Here is a 25,942-nt window from a genome sequence, read left to right on the forward strand (position 1 = left end):
TATCAGCAGAAGTAATTGCTGAGATCTGGGGAAGTGATAACATTGTTAAAGTGACTGAGCAAGAAAAATGAGCAGTGCAACAGTTTATCCACATTATCTAAACCACTCGGAGATAAAAGAGACAGTGAGCTCTTCCAGATGTAAACCATAAGAAACTGTGAGCACACAATTAGAGTAGTTTAGTAAAGTTGAACGCTGCCATACCTCAGGCAAAACAAAAACTGCATTTATAGGCAACTAAAAAATGCTGACAAATAAGTTTGGGAGGCAGCGTAACTGCTGCATGGATTACTGTATGTTCAGGATGAATGTTGTTACACTCTACAGATGGCACAGGGAGGTGATCTGGGTGGATGATAATGGAGGCAAGAGATCACACATTGCATCCCTCATCCCTTAAGGTTAGTTCAGGCTACAGAGGAACTTTGGATAAGGTCAGTGAAGGATCATGACCTGTTGAGTGTTTCACTAAGACCAGCACGTTAAGTGCATAAACAGAACCAGAGCAGTAGTCCTGATACCAGACTCGAGAGGATTTAATGTTCATCACATCCCATAATATGAAAATGTTGCACAAAATCAACAATAAACTAATCATTTTTTCTGTTCTCAAAGACTACATACTTGAATGTCTTTGTACAGCACCTACGCAAACAGTCCTCCAAACTCAACAACCATCAACCCTCTGATAACACACATAGGACTGTATCCTGAAATAGCACCCTTATGGCGGCAGGTGTACTGGACCTTGGTTGTCATGGTTACAATAATAAGCACTGTACCAACAGCAGCATACCTACCTCCGTAGCCATTGTTACTGTAATAACAGTCATGGCTTGTTAGGTTTAGGAAAAGATGGTGATTTGGGTTAAAATAAGTACTTTCTCAAAGTTAGACCATCTTGGTTGTCATGGTTACAATAATAACAATGTGGTTAACTTTGTCAAACTGTCATGGAAAATAGAAACAACATAAACAGCTGGTTTCACATGGGAATGGAACACGTGTCACGTCCTGTGTCATATTCATCCTTCCACCACAGCCTCCTCCTGACGTGGACTTTGTCTCTCTTTATACTACGTCACCTGTCAAGATTACTGTGACCACTAGATGTCACCTAGCAACGAAACGTAACTATGGATCATAATAACCTGCTGCACAGATGACCTATGGGCTTGTTTTTTACAGGAGGACAGTCGCCACCTGAGCCTTTTAGCCACTTCAGTGGTGAACTCTTGAGCTCTTTGTAGTGACATCATATGGGGGTAAAGTTTGTCCCCAGAGTGGGTGCTGGACAAACTCAGTGGGATCATCAAATAGTTTTAGTAGCATTTTGGCGTGAGCATGGTTCTGACCAAGCGAATGAAAAATGAAGCCAACACTGAAGAACCAAAAACTGCAGTTCCTCTAATGACCACTAGAGTCTGGCTCCAACAGTCAGTCAGTCCCCATAGACTCCCATGTTAAAATGTCCAACTTTACAGCAGAAGTAAACATGTTTACAGCCTGGTACAAAAACTGTTTTGGTCTCTAGAGATAATTTCCTCCTTCATTACACCTGTTTATATAACTCACCTGTTTACATTTTTATTAAGGATTAACGTTATGTAGAATTTAGGGCGTGGCCTCTATGAGTGACAGGTGGGTGAGTGTATGCTTGCCATAAACCATCATGCACTGAAGTCTCAGCTCCACACACGTCACAGAGGATACGTCCATCTTTATTTACAGTCTATGGTCCTGACAGGAAAGGTCTGGGGTCACAATTAAAATGCACAGGATAGTTTGAATTTCTTTCATATCTCATGTCCCAACATTTCAGCTGCTTGTGCCATTGGACAAAATGTTAGAAATTTTGAATCATTCCCTGAGACCATGAATATTTCATGAAGTTTAACAGCAACTGGACCAGTAGATGTCAAGACATCCTGCTCTGGATCAACGTTTCAGACAAACTGAGCTATAGACACAGTATAAAGTAAATGTGAAATGCTGGAAATACTGGGGACCTCAAATGTGTTTCAAATGCTGAACAAATCAGCCTCTCAGTCTTCCATAAAATGTCCATATGCTTCCTTTTTAGCATTTAGCTGACTCGATCAGTTTACAAATTCAAGCATTTCAGTGAGTGTGAGACAAACAAGCTCATCCCACATAAATCAAAATGCTATAAACCAGGAGAAATTCAATCAGCCACAGGAGTCTGTGTTGTCTCCACCATACCTGTTTTGCCGGTGTTCTTCATAGACGTCTTATTAGAGGATTCGGTATCAAAGCCCTCCAGTGTCAGCTCCTGATACTCTGTGGACACTTTGGTGTCCTGGTCCACAATGTTGATTGGCGACTGGTTTCTCTCTCCACACTCTGGGTAGGCAGACACCCAGCCCTCGTCTGGACCATAAATACCTAAAGAGGATGAGAAAAGCGACAGGGTCTGAGCACTAGAAGGACATGGTTTTATGTGAGACAGAGTGAAGAGAAAAATGACATTTCAGAGCAATATCATGTCCTTTAAAACCAAGTGAGTATGATCTGAATTCCAATGAAACATTGCTCAAAAAAAAAAAAAAACCACAAGTCTCAAACAGAGGCAGCTGCTGAAAAAGCAAAACATTTTCATCCAAGCGGTAAATAGAAAATTTCAAAATGTCATTATTACGAGGTTGTGATGTGTCCTCAGCACCATACATATAAAATAATCTTTACACTCTATATTTCTCCTCAGACAGCCGCTCTCAGACAAGTCGTGTGTGTGTTTGTGTGTGTGTGTGTGTGTGTGTGTGTGTGTGTGTGTGGAGGAGAGACAGCCTGTGACAGTAAATGTCCACAGAGTGAAAGCCTGGGGCCAGAGGAGTACTGGAGTCATTTTTTTCAGAGGCTGTTAGAGAGAGATAGTCAGAGGGAGGACCAGGACTGAAAGTAGCACCGGGCCCTAAACACTTGAACAGCTGACCGTGTCGTCACAGAGCAGGGCTTCAGCCAGTGCTGGGTTGGCCAATCAGGAACATTCCCGGTGGGCCGGACACCCAGTCAGAAACAAAATGATTTAATTGGACGATCACCATGTTGGTTAACCTGCTCTAAAAACAGCTGTGACACCACAACCTCTGGAGGACAGGACTGCTGAGGGGATGTACCAGCATAGACAGTATGTGGAATAAAGTGACTGCAGTTCACAGAAAGAACAGCTGATGATGGATTCTGCAAGAAATCCAGATGTTCAGAAGCTTATGATGTTTCCATTGTAGATATAAGTCAATAAGACAAGTTAATGAATGAAAGAGTGAATTTATTAATATTTAAAGCTCCCATACAGTCTAAAGGTCTCTTTCCATGTGTAGTGTGATTATAGATCAGGTTTAGCTTCTATATTAATACTGTGAAAGTATCAGAGCCTCAGTCCACAGAGAAATGCACACAGCCTGTATTCAGAAACTGAGCCTTAAAACCAGCCGTCAGGACTTGTGGAACTTTGTGATGTCACAACAAAGCAGTCACCACCCTCAGCCACGCCCCAAGCCCCACCCACCACCAACCATCCAACATTGCAGGATTTGGTTTCTCTGAGTGTTTACCTGAAATCTGCTACATTTTTATTGGGTCACTCAGTAAACAGTCAGCCAAACAGAAGAGAGGCTCAGAGCCTCCTCTCTTCTGATTGGCTCACCGACCTGTTGTAACTAGAGCTCTAGAGAGAAGCCTGAGAGAGGAGATGTAAAACTACACTGACATGGTTTTTGGTTCTTAAAACCACAAATATATCTTCTTATGGATCAACACTTCAAATAAAACACAGGGGAAGAATAAAAAATAGGGAGCTTTAAATAAACAGGTACATAATTAAATAAATATCTAGTCAAATCAATTTTATTTATGTAGCACATTTCACTCTCAAGTAAGTCAATGTGCTAAATATTAAAAGACATTAAAAAATGAAATTAATAAAATTAAAATAAAATTAATGAATGCATAAGTTGTTTAATCAATAGCTGCTCTGACTATCTGTTACCAAGTGCTTATAATCTTCTGACTTTTTTACTGCCACTTAATACACGAGTTACGAGTCTGATGCTGAGAGAAGGAACAAAGAGAGGAAGGGACACACGCAGTGATCACTGAGACAACAGCAGCCCAGCACAAGATGTTGGTGATGTTAGATATCATCCTCAGCAGCCACCAACACATCCCATACTAGCAAAAGTTTTTCACAGCAAGGATGAAACCAGACGTACAGTAAGTGGTTGACATAAAAAACAAAAACTGTGCTCTGTGTGTTTCGCATTTGCTCCTGCTGAGTCTTTTCATAAAGGGAAGTGTGAAAATATGGAAATGTGTTCATCAGAGGGTAAACGAGCATGAAAACAATGAGATGGTAGCACTGATGCTTATTTCTAATGGTAGAAAAGCTTGATGTGAAAAATCTATTTTATGGCAACTGAATGTCCTTAAATCATGAGTAAGTGAAGAAGCAGCAGTTGATGGAGACCTGGACTTAGACTACAATGTCCCTGCTTAACATTTTACCTGCCTACCTCCATCCTCCACACTGATCATACTGTCGGATCAACAACCCTCTAAAACAATTTTAATACAAACTGAACATTTTAACCTTCATGAAGGAGGATTTACAGCAGGAATGTTGTATTAGACTACATCACTTATAGCTAGATGTTCCTAATAGATTGCCAACTGAGTGTATATTAATAGTTATCAGGTGTATGCACAGACTTCAAAGAACCTGGGTGGAATCAATTGGCTGATTTTGGCGCTGTTCTCGCCTGTGAACTGATACTGGCTCCCTGGCAGCCTAAATTTGTTTGTTAATAATAATAAAAGTATTATCATAATATAAGATGTTTGACCCCTCCTCTTAACACGTTTACTCAGAGTACATTACCTTTCACTGACAGCAGTGAGTGAGCGTTCGTGTGCTGACATCAGTGTGGTGTCTCCTCTCCAGTCAGTTTCTGTTACTGCGAGAGTTTATTGCTGCTCTGTCTGAACACAGTTTATGTCTTTAAACTTACACTAGTTCTGCTCCAGCACCCAGAGCTCTCTGCTCCTTTCAGTCTTTGACTAATTCAGCATGATATTCAGATGTGCTAGGCACTTTAGCAGTCAGCGCTAGCTTCTCTCTGTCTTTCTCTCTCTCCCTCTCTCTCTCTGTGTGTCTAGGACCAACAGGTGAACGTGTTCATCAGAGTGTGGTGTTGTTGTAACCTCAGTGTGGAGGATTGTGATGTTTATTACAGCTTCAGTGATGTCTGCTGTCTTACCTTCGACACACAGCTCCACTCGTTAACCGGAGCTGCTCGTTAACTGCTGCTGCTCTAGTCTGTGACCGTCTGTGTGCACAGAAGCTTTCAGCGTTGATAGGCTGTTACTCATGATGTGTGACCAATCAGATGGTGCTGTGGGCGGGACACTTCAACACGTTTGTTGAGTTTACTGTCAGATCTCCCAACCCTTTCTTTTACAAAAACAAATTGCTGAAGTGCAAGTTCTGTCACAAAATGTTGTTACATATCCATTCCCAGTTTTAGGTGGTTATACGGAAATTATGGAGCTTTCTTAGCGGGTACGTGTGTATCACATAGACTACACCACTGAATTCAAGGCACACCAAGGTTGTACCACTGCCCATTTACCCCCCTACAGCAAATATAGACATGCTTACGGCTTGGGCGATTGGGAGAGACAAAGGGGTGCAAGCACAAAGTTTAGGCTGACCAGATGGTGCAGCAAGGTAGCTACTTTTATATAATTTAATATTGTTAGTGTACACAATAATCAGTCCGAAACACTAATGGCCCTCTTTTCATCCTCTTCCTCTACAAGCGTGTGCAGAGGTGGGAAGAGACTGTCCCAACAGAGGAAACCAGATGGTGGGCAGAGAACCAGGCTCTCACTGAGGTCCTTGGATGTTTTGGTAATTCCCAGGATGCCTTGTCTGTTGACCTGCTGCTGACCCTGGCCTCAGCTGAGGGAGACAGGAGGGTGAAGCCAACAGTGAAGATCAAAGCAAAGGGAAACACTGAAGCCGTTCAATGAATGAGTTTCACTGTTCAGGCCTTCATTCACGCTTTTGAGCGTCTGACTTACTTTTTGTTGACTAATAGCAGTTTGAGGCCAATTCATACTTTGAAGTGAAATATCATTTTGTTATATATTCCTATTGAAACATGTCAGCATCAAAAATTGAGGATACTGTTGCTTCACAATGCAGCAGTGCATCCTGGGAAAGGTAGGAAAGGTTAAATGGTCCAAACCATCTTCCAGCCATCCTTTTTTTTTTTTTTTAAATACATGGGGTATTCAAACCTGATAAAACACAACAACAACTGTTTAAGGTTGTATCTCGTGGTGTTGATAGCTCCGAAATAACACTCTCTCTGGTGCATCAGTCCTGTTGCTGTAAAAGGATCTGAATGATGCATACGACCATCACCATAATACCAACAGCCACTAATGGGTGCTTGCTGGACTAGATTTGAATTGAAATAAGTGAAAACATCATTTGTCATTAAGTGATCTGCAAAATGCATTTGTCTCGATCTCTAATCATTTTTAAAATTAATTAAGTTGTGAAAAACTTAAATACAATGACACTTTCTACATGAAAGTTAAAGTTATACTTCTGATCACACCCAAAATCAGAAATGGTTGTAAATGGCTGTGGTCAGAAGTGCGTTTTATTGTACCTGTAACCCTGTAACTATACCCAGTTGTAGTTTGAGTGTCACACTGTTACCAAATCTGTGATTTTAATCATTCTATCTTAAGTTTTCAGAGAAACAAGCTGAGGAAATGTTAGACAGCTCAGCTCCCAGCTCCTCCAAGACTGCCTGACTTTTAGCATCATTAATGTTTTATTCATTATTTCTACTGGTTTTAATCCCCTGGTGTGTTTGTTATGGAGAGGAGGACACCTCTGTGGATAATTCAGCTGCTGGTAAAAACCACCTGAACAAGTTTTGATTGTGAGACCCCTAGAGGCAGAAGTTACAGACTGAGTTTAAACTGGAGCGAAAACACTCATTGCAGTTTTGCAGTTTTTGTTGTTCAGTGAATTTGTGAAAGAAAACACAAGGAGAGGACTTATCAAGCCTCTAATCAGTCCAATGTTAACATGAGAGGGACTGAATATAATCTCAATTATGCTCTATTTGAGATATTATTATCTTCAGATATTATTTCCTCAGTGTTGGTCAGACTCAACTCACTACAGTATACAACACAAAGCACAAGTCCACCTCCCTGCATGGAGCCAGACACTTGTATATTCCCTCTGAATTAATGAGGTGAGACAGAATGACATTTGAAGAAGTCATCCATCTGTCATTTTGTTTTACAACAAACTGGTGTACTATTCCTTCATGTGACTTCATATTCATCTCATCTCAGACTTGTATTATGAGATGGAAAACCTAGATAATAGGCCACAGGACCCTAATTAATTGCTCTACATTCAGCTCTACATTCAGATACTCTCCTTTGTGTCAGGCTCAGAGCTGCTCTGCTCCGGTGCCATGTCCCATTCAAGCTGCGTAGTGAGCAGCGCAGACCTATAATTCTCCTGTCAGCGGAAACTAGTTGAACTCTGCAGCAAGGAGGACGAGACGTGAGCTGTTAAAAGCAGTTTTCGTTGAGGCGTGACTGAAAATTAGGCGAGGTGTATTGCTTTGGCATTTACTGGAATACATACAAAAATAGCTCGAGTTGCAGCGTTGGTACATCTCTTGAAAATAGCCGTCGTCTCTCTTTCCTCTGATACTGCTGTAGTGAATTCTGAACTGTGTAAAGGCCAATGAATGGGAGCAGATAACTACCCTGTCACAGGCTTATTTATTGTCTGTGACTTTGAACTGCAACTTCATTTCTGTGCAAATTTGCTGGTTGGTTGTGTTGTTTAAGACTGATTTGGATGTTTTTTCTAGGCGAGTTCAAAGGTGAACTGACTCATACAGCAGGCTCCAAAAGTCTGAGATTACTGTGCATGAAAAACATAGTAGTGGTTGCATCATGGGAAATGCTGAATCCAGTATTTATTTTATTTATTTTTTCCTTTGAAACATGTTCTGTTTAGTCGCACTGATGCGCTGCTTCTTGCTGTTGCTTTTACCACATGTGACTCGCAGCCTGATCCTATCCCAGAGCTGTCTGAAAGTATGCAGAGGTTGAAAGTTGAAGACATCCATCATACAGGTCTGTTTCATCCAGCTGGTCTGCACCAGCAGCGGAGAAACTAAATATATCATTGATGAAAGTTTCAAAAGGCAAGTTTTTCTTGCGCTGACACTGAAATGGCTTGAAGCTGGCCTATTTTAAAGAGCGGTCATGCAAGTGTGAATGTTCTAACCCGAGGGCTTCACTCCATTAGCCTCTGCGTCTGCCAGCAAATATGTACAAAGAACGGGTCAGCCATTAATTAGCCAGTAACACTAAGTGGATGTACAGGAAATATAGTGATGGGTTCCCTGGATTATCTGTAGTTCTGTATGACTGATCCTATACATCTTTCTACATAACAACATGACACGATCTCACTCATTAGTTTCTAAAGGAAAACTTTGAAGTCTTTACTTTGGGTTTTGTGCTGTCTACAAATAACCTAATTTAGGTGATGAGGGCGGGGCGTCGGTTGGATTGAGGGAGTGATAGTCCTGAGACACTTGTAATATTCTTATGAGCAAGTATCTCTTTAGGCTTTTCTATCTTGCACCCGGCAAGGTCTTTGTTAGTTTCAAACCGACACAGTTCTCATTGGTAAAATAGCAAATACACTTGCTGCTTATTGGAGCGCCCATGTGTGTTGGTCTTAAAATGAGGTGTGGTCAGGTACATTGTTGGTACATTGTTATCTTGAGGCAGCAGAAAGTGATTGGCCAACAAAGACCTGGTCTGAAGTCAGTGGCGCAGTATTTCACTGTTATTTTAAGGAGCATTGTCAAGAGAGTAATATGCACCTACATAGGCAGGTGGACAACGTGCGTACACTCACAAGCAGAGGCCACAGTGTTTCCCATTCATCACTTAGACTGAATTTTTCCCACCACAGTTTCATAATGAAAGGAAAATGTATTTACACTTCTCATAATATAACATAAAAGATGTCTAACGTTGTGTCTGCCAAGGTGTAAGTGCCTGGCTATTAAAGGGAATGGGATCTGATTGGTTTACTGCATGTAATGCCCAAAACTAAGTACAACTCTTTTGAACCATACATCTGGAGCAGCGACCTTTTGTTCTGCTGTCAAAATAGCAAAAGTGATACAAGTGCCCTAAATGCACTTGAGCATGGCAACCAAAGAGTTTTGCTCGCCCGTCTCCTTCTCGTGCACTTCATTGGATATCCAAAGTGATGACAGTAGGGTGATTGTCATCACAAATAAAGTATTAATTATTGAGGTTACATTTAATAAACAGAGCATTCACAATTCACAATCATTCAATCAGCAGGAGGTGGCACGTGGAAACAGCTGTTTGTGGCTTCCAGCTCTCTCTCTCTTCCTGTCTCTCACTCTATCTGAATCCTGTGAGCCAACGGATTCCCGAAAAATTGTACACACAGCACTGGTATACAGTATCATCACCTAATTGTTGTGGTATGCAGCAGACACAGAGCATCATTAGCATTAATTTGGAGTTGTGTTTGTGTCCACCTGATGAATATAACTCCAATACTTGCTCCTCTTTGAGCTCGGGTTTGGTCTCCACTGGCTCCTGAGCAAAAATATCTGGCTCTTTAGCTGCTAAATGCTGCAACATGTTCATGAGCTGGTAGCTAACTCTGTCTGACACTTGGTCCTGGATAGAGAATGAACGCCATTTATATACTTTAGCACATGAGATGAAATGAGAGGAGTCTTATACTGAAATATGAAAAAACAAAAAATTCAAAGATGGCTATGAGTCCTCATGTTGACCCCTCAAGGCCATATCTAATATGTCACCGACCAGAACAACTGTTACATTTAATAAACATGGCATATCTGGGATTTCTCAAACTTACAAAGTCCTTCTCTTCCTGAATAATGAAGCCGGACAGAGGTTAAAAAAAGATCGGCTGATGAGATTCCAGTGATCTGTAGATGTACAAGCATGACAACGGTGGCTCCAAAACTGCTTTCTGAGGCTGCTGCTGGGAGAGAGTCTGGCATTTCAGACTGAAATGCAGTCAGTTGCTATTTGTTGAAAAATCTCATGCCAGTTTGTTAGGAAATCAAATCTAACAGTTGCTTGAAAAGACACAGCCTCCATAACTGTTTTATTTACTGGTAAACAAAAGCACTGCTGGAGAGCCGTCCAGCGTTGGTGGAGGTGCCTCTCTAAGTGTGCTCTTGTTTAGATTGCAGTTTTATAGGAATTCTTGCACAAATACCATCTCTTCCATCCCACTCACTTTTATTCTCTCACTGAAATATCATGGATATTAGTCCAATATCCACACAGCAAGCAGTCTGACAACAGCTGGATGGTTACATTCCTGTGTATTCTTAATGACTGAACACCAACACTTTTTAAAACTTTCTGAATATACAGGATGTGATGTGATGTGATGAATATTCCAGCTATGGAAAATACAGAAAGGCTACGGTTCCACTTCCTGTCACCAAGACCAGAAACCTGAGGTGGACACAGACTCAACAACACTGGACAGCTGAAGACCTGCTCCGATGGATCTGTGCTGAGGCAGCAGATGGTCAGAGTTTGGCTGTAGAGCACTGTAGTAGAGATATTTTGTTGAATCATACGTGGTTCATATGTGGTAGGAAAGGCCTTACTCATATGACATACAAATATTTTTTTTAATCCCATTATCTCAAGATAACGAAGCTCATTGTCCTAAAATAAGATATTATCAGGAGAAACGATTTTGAGTGAACCTCATACACTAAGTCGCAGTAACACTCCTCCTTAGCAACAACCCTTAGTGACTCGTTAGCTGACGGGGACTTGTATGATCTTGTATGAAAAGATGCAGTGTGATTTCTGCCCTTGATTGAAATATTCTCTGATGTTGATCAACGTGTCGTCCTGACATTTTCACTTTACAGCTCTAGAAGTTTCCATCTGCTTACTGGCTGCATACTGATCTCTGATTAACAAAGTCATTATAATGAGAAAACAAGCTTTGTCATCTCCAGATAACCGGATAAAGTATGCGAGTACGGCCTTTCTCGGTTTCTGTAGGTATGAACCCATCCTTTACTTACGTAAAAGTAGCAACTCCTCAATGTAGAAATCCTCCATTACTCATTCAAGTACTGCATTCAAAATCTTATTTGGAGTCTCATATTAATTAGGCTGCTGGGTTATTATTACAGGTACATTCATTCATAAACACTATTTTAATACTCAAATTTCTAACTACTTTACATTATGATGAGTAGTTTTTATTCTGCAGTAGTCCATCACATTTTATTGGCAGATCATGTAATATTCACTAGTAAATAGTGTAAAGTATAAAGTCAAATACAATATATATGATATCTAATATAATGGGAATATTAAAGTAATGCACAATTACTTCAGTTGTACTGAAGTAATTAGTACAGTATTAATTCTAAGCAAGTTGTACTTGCTTAGAATTAATACTGTACTAATTACTAATACACAGATTAAACAATGCTTCTCCGTCTCTTCTCTGTTGTGATTTGGGACCTGCCATTGTTTGATCACCAGGTTGAAATCTAACTTGGATACTGACTTTTATTCCAGAGTTTAAGGTTTTAAGTGACAATGGGCTCATTATAACAGAATCCACGCTTTAAATTTGAGCAACACTTTACTGTAGCGCAGTTTCAAAACACTAAGTGGGGTTCATGCATTCATCAGTTGATGACTTTTACACTGCATGAGTTATAAACTGCCTGTGAATCATTCTCCGCTTTGACATCTCTCATGTGCTGCACAGACTGCTCTCAGTTTGTTTTTTTTCAAACACAATAAGAGCTTTCATAACCTTTCAGTTAGAAAATACACTGAAGTCAATTTTCATTAACTCTCGGTGTTAGAATAATTTCAAAGATATTCAAGAAGCTGTAGCGAGCTCAGCAGTAATCACACATTTTCCTCAGGAAGTGTTTTTCTGCTTTTGTCTGAAGTACAGACACCATTTCTCAGCAAACACATGGTGTTAAAGGCATTTCTCTATAAATGTGCAGTGGATCAGATTCATCAGTTTGGCTTTAGGTCTATGATGCCTGTCATGACATAAAGATATTCCCTCAAAATAGAGTAAAATCTATGATAAATCAGTTTGACTACAGTCACTGTTCATCAGCTCCTCTGTCTTTGTCTTTGTTTCTCTTCCAGGTTTCAGCAGCAGTTACCACTAAACTTCCCTCCTTTTTATTTCATCCCAACATTTGTTTTGTAGCCAGCGTTCCATCAGCAGCATCCTATAACATGCATATTTTCCATTAGGTGGAAAACAACATCCCGCCTCCTGCAGATGGATGAGCTGGTTAGTCAAGCGTTGCACCAGCTACACCGGCTGTGCTGAATGCCTGAAGAAGACCTCACCTACAAATTGGCAATGTCAACAGAAACTGATCCGAGCTCTGTCTGAACCTCTCCTTCTGCGTCTCCCTCCTTCTCCTGCCCACTCACAGGAGCTCCCACTATATGCACCCTACTCGCTCTAAACTCTGCCCTTAATTGAAAGCAATACTGGGCTCCAGGGCTCTAAAATGAATTTGTCTATGATTACTCATGCCCTGGCGCGTTGCAAGCACTGGGTAATATCCCTTTCATTGAATTAGGCGGCATCCTGTTCTCCTTCCCATCTCCGTCCTTGCCTGGGGGCAGCTATTGATTGAGGTGGTCTGGCTTTCGTATAAGGCTAACATTACCTATGGATCCAGACAGCCGTGGCCAGAACGGCAAGTGCAGTGGAAGGGAAAACGTGAAGCGATTAGTCACTGCCTTAATATGGCTAATTTCTGCTGAAGGCAGCAGTATGGGGGAGTGCAAAGGTAAAGGAGGAAAGGAAAGTGGAGACTAGCATGACTGCTAAAGCGCTAAACTCAATCACACACCTGGATAATGGCTAAGAATCTGTGTGCTGAGTAGGCGGACTCACAAAAGGGTGCTGAAGCTAGAAATCTACTTCCCTCTTTAAGTTTCCATTATGCTCCAGTGCTGGCTGCAGGTGTTAGAAAGGAGCATATACTGACCGATGGCAGCACAAAAGAGCCTGTAATATATGATTTGAAATGGTTGCACAATGATTAATAATTTTTCAGTGACATGATACAGCATCTTTATAGGAATTAAATCCACGACAGGCTTAAATGAGCTGTTCTGTGATCATGGTTCATCTTTGGCTCAACAAAGACCTCAGTGTTTTGAGGATTGTTGTCTGTCACGGCCACAAAGGATTACATTCTCTTTTGGATTTTTAGCTCCAGGGTTCTGCTAAGACTCAAGACAGGAAAATTTTAAATTAAATAATTAAACTTTACATTCTGTATAATAAAATTACCATTGGGTATTCATTTTTCTCTGTTGCTTTCTTTTTACAACAGTTAAAAGGACAGTCACTTCATAGAAAATACTTGACATCAATGAGAAGATTGATATCAGTTTGTGTATCAAGTACAGAAAGAGGCCAGTGTGTAGATGTGTTTAACCATCCTCTGCAAAAAGACTGGAAGCAGGCAAAACCTGCTAGCTTAGCTCAGTCAAGGGTTAAAATATCCTTAACATCTCTTATATACATGCTGAATTCTCAGCGAGCAAGCAGGTGATCAGGAGTTGGCTGGGTTTTTTACTTAACTGGTGTGCTGCACACACAGGCGCACAGAGAGGGCCAGAAAGAGACTGAGGGTCAAACTTTCTGGATTTTTTTCACGGCAAACTGGCCTCAGTCTGACAAGTGGGCAGGTTATTAATTAAATGACGTCTCCATCAAATACACATCCTGTATCAATAACTTTCCTCCAGATCAACTTCACTCCAAGTGAGGATTTGAAAGTAGAGATGTGTTAAACCAGACTCACACTACAAGTTTTCAAAATAATGGGGCATCACACATCACACATACTACAGGATATCATGATGATTATCCTGCCAGAGGGAGGAGATCACATGATCTCATGGGGAAGCAGATGTAAACAAAATAGAGACTGTGATGCTTGCTGTAATGTACAAAAGCAAAAGGCTGAACGAGTCTGGATGACGTGGTCAACACAGGTTGTCCATTCTTCAACGAGAACTTAGATTTTATCTGTCAGTTTTAATATCTGTCAACAATAGTATGCTAGCTAACATTAGCCTCAAGGGCTTAGAATGTTTACCGGTTATTGGCAACACCGTCAGCTACTCTGGGATGGACGGTGTAATCATACAGATTTTAACTCCTAAATATCAGACATGTTTGACGTTATTGCAGCCTCGATGAGTCTGTGAAGAGTTTAGGAGATTTAAGACTGGATCTGTGAACCCCTCGCACTACCAGATAATCTGGGCTGAACATCAGTACCGACCAAGGTCCAGGACCAGATCTCTCCTTCGATTGTGTGGAGGGGTGAATCAGGGTTAAATCGGTCCAAACCTCGTGTAGTCTGAGCCCAGCTTTAGGGAGACTCTGGCACTGACTGCTCCAAGAGATTAGAACTAATACCCCCGCCTCACTGGATTGGTTCCTCTCCTCCAAATCCAGGCATCCTCAACATACACGCCAACTCCTCAGTGCATTGATTTCTGCCATTTCCCGCTAATCCTGATGGAATCAGTGCTGGGAGAAAAGATCTCTTAGTGCCTGCTGAGAGGAAGCTTCCTGCCAAACGGAGAAGAGAAACATACCACACAAAGATCTCCATCTCTCTCTCTCTCTCTTGTTGTTTCGACGCTCGAGGAGACCTTTAGCAAAATGAGTGGTTAATTGTAGGAGATGGACATATGGCGGGAGTGTGCCTCATTTTTCCTGGACAGGATATGAATCAGCATAAAAGACTGCTCTTTGTTTTCTTCCCCCATCCTCCCTCCTGTCTTTTGTCTCACTGGCAAACCTTCATTTCATTATTTTCTCAGGTTTGTCAGAAATTCTTCTGACAGCACATTTCTCCCAAAGGTGTTTTTTTTGACAGCGTGTAAAAAATAGCTTATGTCTTTAGAGGCTCCTAGTCCATAACTGTGGTCATTAGGCAGCTTTTTTCCATACAGTCTCAGGTTGGTTCATGCTGCAAATTGGAATCATGGCAGGTTTTTCAGTGAGTAGAGAGTGAGGTTGCCGGCGCAGCATCTGCTTCAAAAATGGTTCTTAATTGACTGAAATTCCTCAAACTCTCTGAAAGGTCAGAAGAAGCAGCCAGGTGTATTTACACAGTAAATAATTGACAGAGATGAAGAGTGGGCTGCTGACAATCTGAGATGGAGGTTGCACCAAAGCAGCAGGAATCTCAGATGAGAGAACGATATCTTCCCCTCCCCTCTCCTCTCTGTTTACCTGAATGACAGTTAATCTTGGGTAATGTTGGCTTTCCTCACTTCCTTTATTGTGCACCTCTCATTACGTTGAGCCTGACTGTCATCGCCATTTGGAGTGGTCAATAGAGAGCAATCAGTCCTGTTAGCGGTGAATTCTACCTCAAACAGGGATTTTATTTAACAGTAAGAATCACTTACATTACAGATATGAAACCGTTACTCCAGGCCCATGATTGTAGAGGTTTGACAGACGCTCCACCCACCTCTTCTCCCTTATGGCTGCCAGTTTGTCTCTCATAGGTCTTATAGGTCTTATCGAAAGTGTGAAAGCCTTCAGTGACACATTGAGATGGAAAATCACCTTTCCTCTCTCTGCCTCCCAGGAACCAGATCTAGCCTCGCCTCAGGACCTGTACAACACCCTCTAAGATCAGCAGCCTGATGTAGGCACGCAGGTCAATGCCCTCCATCCTCCTCTTGTCTCCAATCTCCAGGATGATTGTTTGCTCCTGGGCATGAACAGCTGCAAGATTGGTATGACATTTTGTGTTGCCATCCTGCCCTGGTTTTCATATGGTGAGAAAAACCATGTTACTTTCAGCTTGTGGGACTTCGTCACATGAAGATGATGCATTGGGCTCTGTTGTTGTTCAGATACGTCTTCCTCCTCCTCTGCCTGCTCCTCCTCCTGTTCTAAATCACTGTTCTCTTCTTTCTTCTGAACATCCGAAAAAACCTGATGTATGACCTGTTGTCCACTGAAACATGTACTCATGGCTTCAGCAGAGAGGGAACTGAGGATCCTGTCATCTGCTGCACTTTTACAGCATCTGACTGTGTTTCCCATTGGTCAACAACCTTTCAGGAAATGTTTATTGTGTTTGAAATCTTATTTTGTCTTTGAACTTGAGTTGTGGGTAAGGTCATGAAGGAGAGAGAGTTCAATCAGGAGGACATGATCTCAATTTCCCATTGTGTGTGCGCTTCTTTGTGGGTTTTGTTGTGTGTTAATTATTCAACTGGTAGGTCAGCAAACAAAGGAACAAACTAACAAAGGTGATGTTTCAATTTCTAATGTCATAGTCAGTCATTAAATTTCAAGTTGATAAAAGATCATCTGAGGTTTTTTTCTGCTGTTAAACATAGTTACATTTTTTGACCCTTATGACAACACAATGGTGAAATAAATAGACACATTCCAAGGCTTAAAGCAAGAAAAATTTCTTTGAGCGAAATGTGTTCAGTGTATCGTTAAGATTTTAACGGTACTGCTACTTTTATCGATACCGCTTACAAAATATTTGACGGACAACGAACGAGCTAGTCAATACCGGGTTTCGGTACCCATCCCTACGTTTCAGAAAGGCAAGAAGACCGAATCTAATAGTTTCTAAATGAAAGATCCAAATAGAAGAAAAATGCATTATCTACTCACCCATTCCTCAGTGGGAAACCATAATCCCGTAACTGTATCCAAGCCCAAGCACAACTTTTAAAGCCATAAAAAATTGCCCATCCAATACGCCTGTCTTTCAGACTTTTCAACGCTTGTTCCTCCGTTGGTCTTTAAACAGTGAATGCGACATAATAGACCTACTGTTGTCAAACGATTGCCAAATTGGTCCAAAAGATTGCAACGATGATATGAAAACAAAACGAATAGCCTATTCATTGCAGGGCTATTCAAAGCAGTGGGGTCTCGTGCATTGTGCATTATTGAGCTGATACTATTAAGGTGATACTTCACTGACCCAAAGTGTAAACAAAGATTTATTAATTTATTAATAAAGTAGGTCTACTTGATTAATTGCAAAATATAGGGTACCTTATGGCTGCATACATATACATACATACAGTATATATATATATAGATATCTGATTGGCTAGTAAAGTTGGTTAGGTTGAGAGCGAGAGCTGCATTCCTCTCATACCATTAGTAGGTGAACTTTATTACCTCGGACATGATAAACGGCATCCACAACAAATTCCCAAATGTACAGACTTTTCATTTTTGTCTCTCACAGCGTTACGCCAGAGATTCGGCACGGTGCCGGAATACTTTAAGCCCTGATTATCTATTTTCTAATCTAAAAAGCTAAAACTCGTGCTGGAATTCCAGCACAGTGCTGGAGAACTCTAAGCCATGACATTCACAGGTTTTATTACTGTGTAACAATGTGTACTCACTAGGCCGCTGGCTAGTTTCTCCCATCTGAGTATTATTTCAGCACATTACAGGACCTATAGTTTTTGCACGAAATACACATAATAGCCTGCATCAAACACACACATACAAACTGTGAAAACGTGAGGACATTAAGCCCAAGCAGACCTTGAACCTGCAGAATTTTTTCTTCAAAAAAGCTTAAAATAAAAAAGAAAGGAAAACTGCCTCATCAGACATCACTCCTTGTTTTTGTTTTATAAAATATTAGAATTAAAAAAAACAATAACAGAAATAATGCAAAAGTCTTGGCAAAAGTGAAATCACAAAAGTAGCATTTACAGCAAAGAAGTTGAATATACTCTGAGCTACGTTTAGAAGAGGCTGTGATTTACTGTGATTTATTGTGATTACTAAACTGTCCTGGGACAGCAGAAAACTGTGCTGCTTGGATCCAGGTCAGAATTTCTCATCAAACTCATGATGGCTGTATTCTCGTAGGTTCAAGTATTGTTCCTGATTGTATCACTAACACGTCCAATTTTCACCCAGGTCTTTGTAAAATCAGCTGATGTGTGTGACACAGGAGAAACGAGGTGGGCATTGATCACTCAAATTGTGTTAATAGGTTTAACATTAACCCAGAGTGAAGACTTTGACATTTTCATGTAGATGAATGTTCACGTCTCTCTGTGATGGACCAGTATCACTGGAAGTTCTTCAGCCTGTCTCTGTTAGCTTCAGTGGCAATAAGCAGCTTTTTTAATTGTAATGTACTGTATCTGTACAGGGGCAGTCTGCAGGTTGTGTGCATGTGTACATGTTCTCTTACCACTGAAGCAGCCAGACTAGGTTTTAGATTTAAGACCATGCATCACTTTTCTGCTTGAATGTTGTTTAAATGCGTGTTACTCTGCAGCTGCCCTGATGGTCATGTTTAAGTTCCTCTCCAGACATGTTTTAAACTAAAAATCCTCTGCTATGATTCATATTTACTTTAACATGGTTTTCCCCACATAAAAAGTGAAAAAAAAACTGGGGTTGTAAGTACAGCTACTCTTACTTTCTCATTGAAAAATCTGAGGGCGCCACGGTGGCTCGCCTTTTGGAAATCTGGATCTGGCGTTATGCCCCGCCCACCACCTGCTTGCTCCAGGTGGACAGGTGACAGAGCAGAGAGTATCAAGATGGTTAGAGGAGGAAACATCAGAGAGACTCAGCCACATGTTTGAGCCTCAGTCAGACCCAGACTCATATGAGGAGTCTGTTGAGACCAGAACCAGAGACTAGCGGAGGGATCAGAGCGGTTAGCGTAGTTAGCATCATTTATTTGTTTATGTTGTTTGTTAGCTTGTAACAGGCAGTGGCTGACACAGTGTTAGTGGTTGTGCTAATGCTAATGCTCTCTCTCTGTACTGATAAGTTTTCAGTTTTTTTTAGCCCCGCCCCCAATCCCCACACGTTGACAGGATTGGTTCCTCAGGTTTGTGACATATGAAATCCTTGCTGTCTGAATCTGTTTTTATGAGACCATCATTGATTCACTGCAGTTCAAAGAGGAAACACTCAGCATGGTGTTGATGCGTATTTCATTCATCATATGCCTGTATTATATAAAAACATCATATGGATGTTAACAAGGTTAAACACTTGATTTTCATCAGAGGGGGTTTAACATCTTGATTTTTATGTCATTCAGCTTGAAAAGTGATGTGACGCAGCAGGTGCAGCAGCCTGTCACAGAGAGTGACAGGAACATCAACTCTGAGGGATCAGCATCATCATCATCATCATCATCATCATCATCATCATCATCATCACACTGTTGCTGACGCACAAAAACACTAACACTAGATCACTTATAACCTTTTTGCTGTTATTACTGCTGTATTGACTGAACAGCTCTAGTAGCAGTTGGAATAGAGCTTGTTTATGTTTATGACCTGCTTGGAGAAGTATTTATTGATTGTATAATGATGCTTGACACTGGGACGCTCTGACCCCTTCAGGGTTGGGATAAAGATTTTGCTCAGAGGGAGATGTCATCAGCTGTTACAATAAAAAACTGACACCATTATGATCAGTTAATGTAAGAAACAATAATCACTCTGTGGTCTACTGAGACAGAGGATGTGAGAGGCCTCAGTCTAATCTGAAAACTGCAGGGTTCACACACGATAAGAGTTGCTTATAGAAGCCATTGTATAGTAGTATAGTTTAGTTTAATGAATGATTCACCCACTGGTCTACATTAAATTATTTATTAATGCAGTTCAATGAAAGCACAAGGGTTTTGGGTTCGAACTTGCCCTCCGCTTGGGGTCTCTCTCTTCCTGTTCTGCATGGGCTTCCTCCAGGACCACGCAGGTGAGGTCAGCCGGCGATTCCAACTTGCCTGTAGGTGTGAATGTCCTAGTGAAAGGTTGTCAGTCTCTGTGCGTCAGCCCTGTGATTGACTGGTGACTTGTCGAGTGTGTAACCCCAGGCCTCTTGTAAAAATGTCACCTGGGATAGACTACACCACCACGCCCCCCCTCCCACCATGACCCCTCAAGAATGATGCACTAATCAATATTAAAAGACCTCTTCTGATGAAAATCAACTTTGTTTTTGTCAGCCACTGCCAGTTACAAGCTAACAAACAATATAAACAAATAAAAGATGCTAATTAGCTAACCATTCTGATCCGTCTGCTAGTCTCTGGTTCTGGTCTCAACAGACTCCTCATCTGAGTCTGGGTCTGACTGAGGCTCAAACATGTGGCTGAGTCTCTCTGATGTTTCCTCCTCTCACCATCTTGATACTCTCTGCTCTTTCACCTGTACACCTGGAACAAGCAGGTGGTGGGCGGGGCATAACGCCAGATCCAGATTTCTCAATGCAAATCAGGAATCAGGAAGAAAGAGTAGATGAGCTTTTTTTCTCACTTTTTATGTGTGAAAAACATGTTAAACTAAATATTAATCAGGGCAAAGGATTTTTACCAACATGTCTGGAGAGGAACTTTAAATGACCAATGTGAGAGATGGAGCTTCTCCTGTTCTTAGTGAACCCACAAAAAATGATCAGTTGGTGGCAGCTTTTGTCTTTCAGCTCATTGTTTTGGTTTTAGGGTCCACAGTATTGTTTGGCTCAGTCTCAGCGTTATCACCAGACTAGGGATGTCATGAGAACCGTTACTTCAGTATCAAGTCGATGCCAAAACTCTGAAAATGTGAAAGTACTTGTTTTTCTACCGAACTGTCGTAGATACTGGAGATGTGATTCTTCCACAACTGATGAGAGCAGTATAATAATCCTCCAGTTGTTTCAGTCTGACAACAAACTGGAACAGAAGATGTAGCAAGTGCAGGTACAGCAAAAGGTCCACTGCGACACTCTCTGGTGTATGGAGATATTTAGTATTTGACGCAGATCATAAGTGACAAGTTGTAGACAACCAGAAGTCAGTATGTAAATGGAGCCACAGAAGGAACTAGCTCAGACTGATCTGAGCAGCTCAGAGACGGACATCAGATCTGTACACAGAGCTCAAACTGATGAGTCTAAGTTGTTCACTTTATACCAATAAACATGTTGTCAACATGTTCATGTCCTGAAATGTTGTGAACTGTGACCACTGACATCTGTTGTAGCAACGCTCCACACACAACATTCACAGAGGCTAATGTTAGCTTGCTTAGGCTAATATAGCAACAGCTCATAACATGAGCTGGTTGCTCACATTAGCAGCTGCAGTCATCAAAGTTCTGTTAAAATATAACACTGACTGTAAATGAATATTTTCACAGTATGGGTCTGTCACCATGTTAGTCAGTTTAAACTACTGCTGTACAATGACTATATGGAGGTGTGTGTGCACATGTGCATGTGTGTTAGCACTGTGTGTGCAGCAGCCTCTGTAGTTTTCTGTTTTTTACTGTGGTATCAAATTTGGTAACAAGGTAATGGTAATCTGGTGAACACGGTGGAGCATCAAACAGCTCAAGGGCCAATATTTTTTTTTTCATGGCAATGGTTTGGTTTATCCAGAAAACACACACACACACACACACACACATAAAAAAAAAAAAAACATAGTTCACTGTCAGTTGAGAACCTCCTCCAGCACTGGAAGGTTATCTGTCTGCTAACTGTGTGGAAGAGTCAGAAACAATAATGACTGAAATCAATCACTAAAAAGTAAATCACCACTGACGCTCCTCCAGTTACACTTGAGGACTGAAGACAGACAAAACAGAGGAAGTTACACTGTGTGGATGTGCAGGTGCATTAAGCTCCCTCAACAAGGTTACCCAGGCTCCTCCCATTCCCTCACATCATTACAGGACATATGTCTGAACAATTTGTTTCCTAATCCATTAGGCCTCGGCATCATATCTCTTTATCTCTGATGCCTCAGTGCTCGGCTCTGGAACACCAATCACATCTACAAAAACTAGATCCAAAATTCACCAGAATTCACTCATGTTCTTAATTTTCAATCAGTAATCAGCCAGTGATTAATATTCATGAATGTGTAATCTGGAATCAGCCTGCTAATAAATTTACCTAGTGATCTGCGCCGTGCAGCAGTTAATTGTGTTAACCACTCAAAGTGTCTGCCAGCATCACGCAAAATGGCTGCCTCATTATCTCCTCTGAGACATAGGTTGTCAGTCAGCGTGGCCAATTACTGCACTTCCATCATCAACACATGAGAGGGGTGCTGGGGAAATGTGCCCGCCAGCCATAATAAGGCATTATCAGTGCTGCAGTAATGTCAGAAAAATAACAACACGCCCCCCCGCAAGCATAAAAACACAACAAAGCTCTGAGGATCAGATCCCAAAGTGACATTCGGCACATGATCGTAAAGAGCAGCCAATGGCCTCAGAATCCTAACTGACTTTTTTTTTTTTTTAATTTGCATTGTTTGTGTTTTTGGAGTTGAACCAAAAATCTGAATGCAATAAACAACATTCTGGCTGAATGAAATAAAGAAAATGTGCCAGACTTATATGTCAGTGTATATATACTGTATATGGTGGAATAAGAGAGAATAGAAAGTGAATGATTTATTGACTTCAGGGAGCAAACACAGCCTCCTGTGGATGTGGGTGCTGCATAAGGAGTCCCATGGGTGCTGACTCCGATCACCTTGAACAAAGGAGCCATCCATTTCGTTTTGTGACCGATGGGAAGGAGCCGGCCAGAGTGAGTGCACATGTGGGTGGAAAAACGCATCCTGTAGAAGCTGAAATGGCACTCAGCCTTAATTAGATATAGTAAAACTGTGTGTGTGTGTGTGTGTGTGTGTGTGTGTGTGTCTGTGTGCGCGAGGTGAGAGAGACAACATGACAGAGACAGATAGGGGGAGAGAGAGAGTGTGTTGACAGAAGGCCACTGGGGCTCCTGGCTTGCCATGGGCAGTCAGTAAGTCTGGTTGAAGCCACTGTCACAGTCCATTTCACAGCTGCCCAATGTCACACACACACACACACACACACACACACACACACACACACACACACAAACACACACACACACACACCACTATAAAGACAACATACACATGCTTAAACATGCCCAAGCCCAAACTGTCCACCTCCCACTCTTCAGTCAGTATTTATCTGAGTCTCATAAAATACAGTGAATAGAGCACAACAATTCAAGTCATCAACGAAAAACACTTCAGAATAATATTAATAAATATATGTTTAAAACAGAATTTAGTGATGTTTACTGCTATATGACTTTTCAAGCAATTTCACTGTCACGGACTAATTTCCAGTTTAGCTCTCATCATCTGGATGGTTTGTTGTCAGGTGATCATCCAGTCACTCTGTTTTTCATCTTGACATTCATAAAATCAAACATGTTTAATATTATCATAAGTTTTTAGTTTATGGCTCGTGACAGTGATGTTCAATGATGTGAACACTGACAGACTCACAAACAGGAAGCAGGAAACTGAGCTGATAGTGAGCATGGAGGAGACTCCAGGGAGGAGCAACAATGTGAGTGGTTTGGTGTAAGACTGGTGTTAAATACATGAGGGAGGCAAGGAAACTAATTTCAAAATAAAACAGGAAATCATAAATTTAAAGTCCAAACAGTCATTTTATGGGCAGATCATGAGAACCACAATACTGAGTTACTAACTTTATATAAGAATAATAATAATGATAATGATGTAGAGTTTCAAAGAGCAAAAACATTCCCACCAGGAGCATGATGGGAAATAATCTGAAAAGAAATCGAGTCTTCTAAATAGTGACCCTGCAAGATCTCCAATCTTTACAGAATCTTATAGTGTGAGAATAAAAAGAGTTCAGATGTGAGAGGGAACTCACTGGCGGTTACGGTCCGTCTTGGTTTTCATTTCGGTGCCCATGTTAACAGGTGAGAGGGGATACACTGCCTGCACGTCTCACGCCTCGCGGCTGTGTCACATGGTCTAGAGATTCTGTGTCTCACCTACTTTCCATGCTTGACGCGTCTCGCAGCAGAAACAGAGAAAAGACCCATTGATGTCATATTTGACATCATACCGGCAACATTACATCAAACTGACACCCTCCACAGTTTCTGAATCTGAATATGACAGACATGAAAAAATATAAAGAGACAGTGACATTTTACTGATTTTGTCTGTCAAAAATAAGTAAGAAAATAATTTATAATGAAAAGAAATCCAACATTCCAGTAACTTGTGAACTGTATGTAGAGAGCTGCAGCAGCAGCAATGCAGCAGAAACACAGTGGTGTGGACACACACACATTGTATGTGAGCCGTAGCAGTTCACGCAGCCGCCACGCAAACACATCGCGGGCAGTGTGTTCACAGTGTCAGACTTTAGTTTTTCAAAGTCTTTAGTATGTGGCATATGATGTTGATTCATCATCTCTATGTTCATTGAAGAAAAAATGGCACGCTTTTAAAGAAAAGAAACCATCCCCACCGTGAAACACGGGACGCTCAGTTATGTCGTGGGGCTGCTTCACTACATCTGGCACAGAGAGCCTTGAGTCTGTGCAGGGCACAATGAAATCAGGAGATTATCAGAGCATTCTGGAGCGAAACATACTGCCCACTGACAGAGAGCTCTGTCGCAGTTGGAGGTCATGGCTCCGCCAGCGGGACATCTGAAAGCAGCCAAGAGTGGATGAGAAGGAAACAGCGCAGGGTTCTGAAGTGGCCCGCTTTAAATCCTGATCTTTATTCAGCTGAACATCGATGGAAGATCTGAAACTCGCAGCTTCAAAGGATTGTACTACAAAATATTAGCTTATGGGTCCCAATACTTTTGTCCATAAACATTTTCATTTGTCATGTTATTCAAAATAATAACTTACATCTAAAATCAAAAGCAACCTGTCTGAGAATCACGGGTACCCATTATTTTTTCAAGTGGAAGTGTACTGACAATTTTGACCACTACTGCTAAAGTTAAGTAAAACTACTGTGAGCTTCACTCAAGATTTAACAGAAAAATAAAGAAACAGGTCAAAACACTATAATAATCCTAATAAATCATTAGAGTTGGGGCTGATGATGTAGCCAGAAGCCAGTCCTCTCAGTTCTTTGTCACTGGGCCACAGAGAAGTGATTTCACACCTCGTCCCATGTCCCACTGACCCCGTCACTCTGCTCGCCACCAACCATTAATCCCATCTGACTGTCCAACCGAGCGTGAAGAGATTGAAAAACAAAATGCCCCCTCCACACACAACTACAGCTTTCACCTCCCGCCCACCACACACACACACACACACACACACACACACACACACACACACACACACACACAGGCAATAACAAGTAAAGGAAAAAAAACAAAAAAAAACTCACACTTCCACCCAGATAATGTCATTTCCACCACACCAGCAGCACCTCCCACCTCTATCATTTTGCCACATGATGTGTTGTGAAGGACAGAGAGGACACTGATCCAAGCATGAATAACAATAACTTCATGTTTTTTTTTGTTTTTTTTTTACTCTTTTCTTCACTTTGACTTTGTCTTAAGTTTAACAGAGTGAACAGTGTGTTCAGCGTAGATCAAACTCTGAATAAAAACTGCAGCGTCAGTGTGGTGATGGTAATGGTAAATAGATTACCTATAAAGTCTGTAATAAACTCATAGTCTCCAGAGCATGATGGCAGTGGTGGAAAGTTACTAAGTGCATTTTTTCAAGAGACAAAAAAATGATGTTTCTTCAAAATTAAACCGCAACAGCAAACGCATGTTGTCCAAAATGTTGTCACAGTTTGCTCCTCAGTTCCCCCACTTCTCCTCAGACCAGTCATTACCTATCCACCCTCCAGACATCCCCTGATTGTCTCTCTGTCTTCATATC

At 41.3% G+C, this 25,942-nt stretch overlaps 1 protein-coding gene across 1 annotated transcript in view; it reads right to left on the reverse strand.

The window, feature by feature from the left end:
* The window catches only part of LOC111221570 (receptor-type tyrosine-protein phosphatase gamma-like), a 162,803-nt gene extending 158,249 nt beyond the window's left edge, over positions 1–4,554 (reverse strand). Inside the window, exons 1-2 of the mRNA XM_022745022.1 lie at positions 4,533–4,554; positions 2,224–2,406 (exon numbers count right to left, since the gene is read on the reverse strand). Of these exons, the coding sequence (XP_022600743.1) occupies positions 2,224–2,406; positions 4,533–4,554 (205 nt within the window). The remainder of the gene's footprint in view (positions 1–2,223; positions 2,407–4,532) is intronic.
* Between the last annotated feature and the right edge of the window lie 21,388 nt (positions 4,555–25,942).

Source organism: Seriola dumerili, unplaced genomic scaffold (genome assembly GCF_002260705.1).
Source record: "Seriola dumerili isolate Sdu_G_001 unplaced genomic scaffold, Sdu_1.0 BDQW01000088.1, whole genome shotgun sequence".
Classification (NCBI taxonomy): domain Eukaryota; kingdom Metazoa; phylum Chordata; class Actinopteri; order Carangiformes; family Carangidae; genus Seriola; species Seriola dumerili.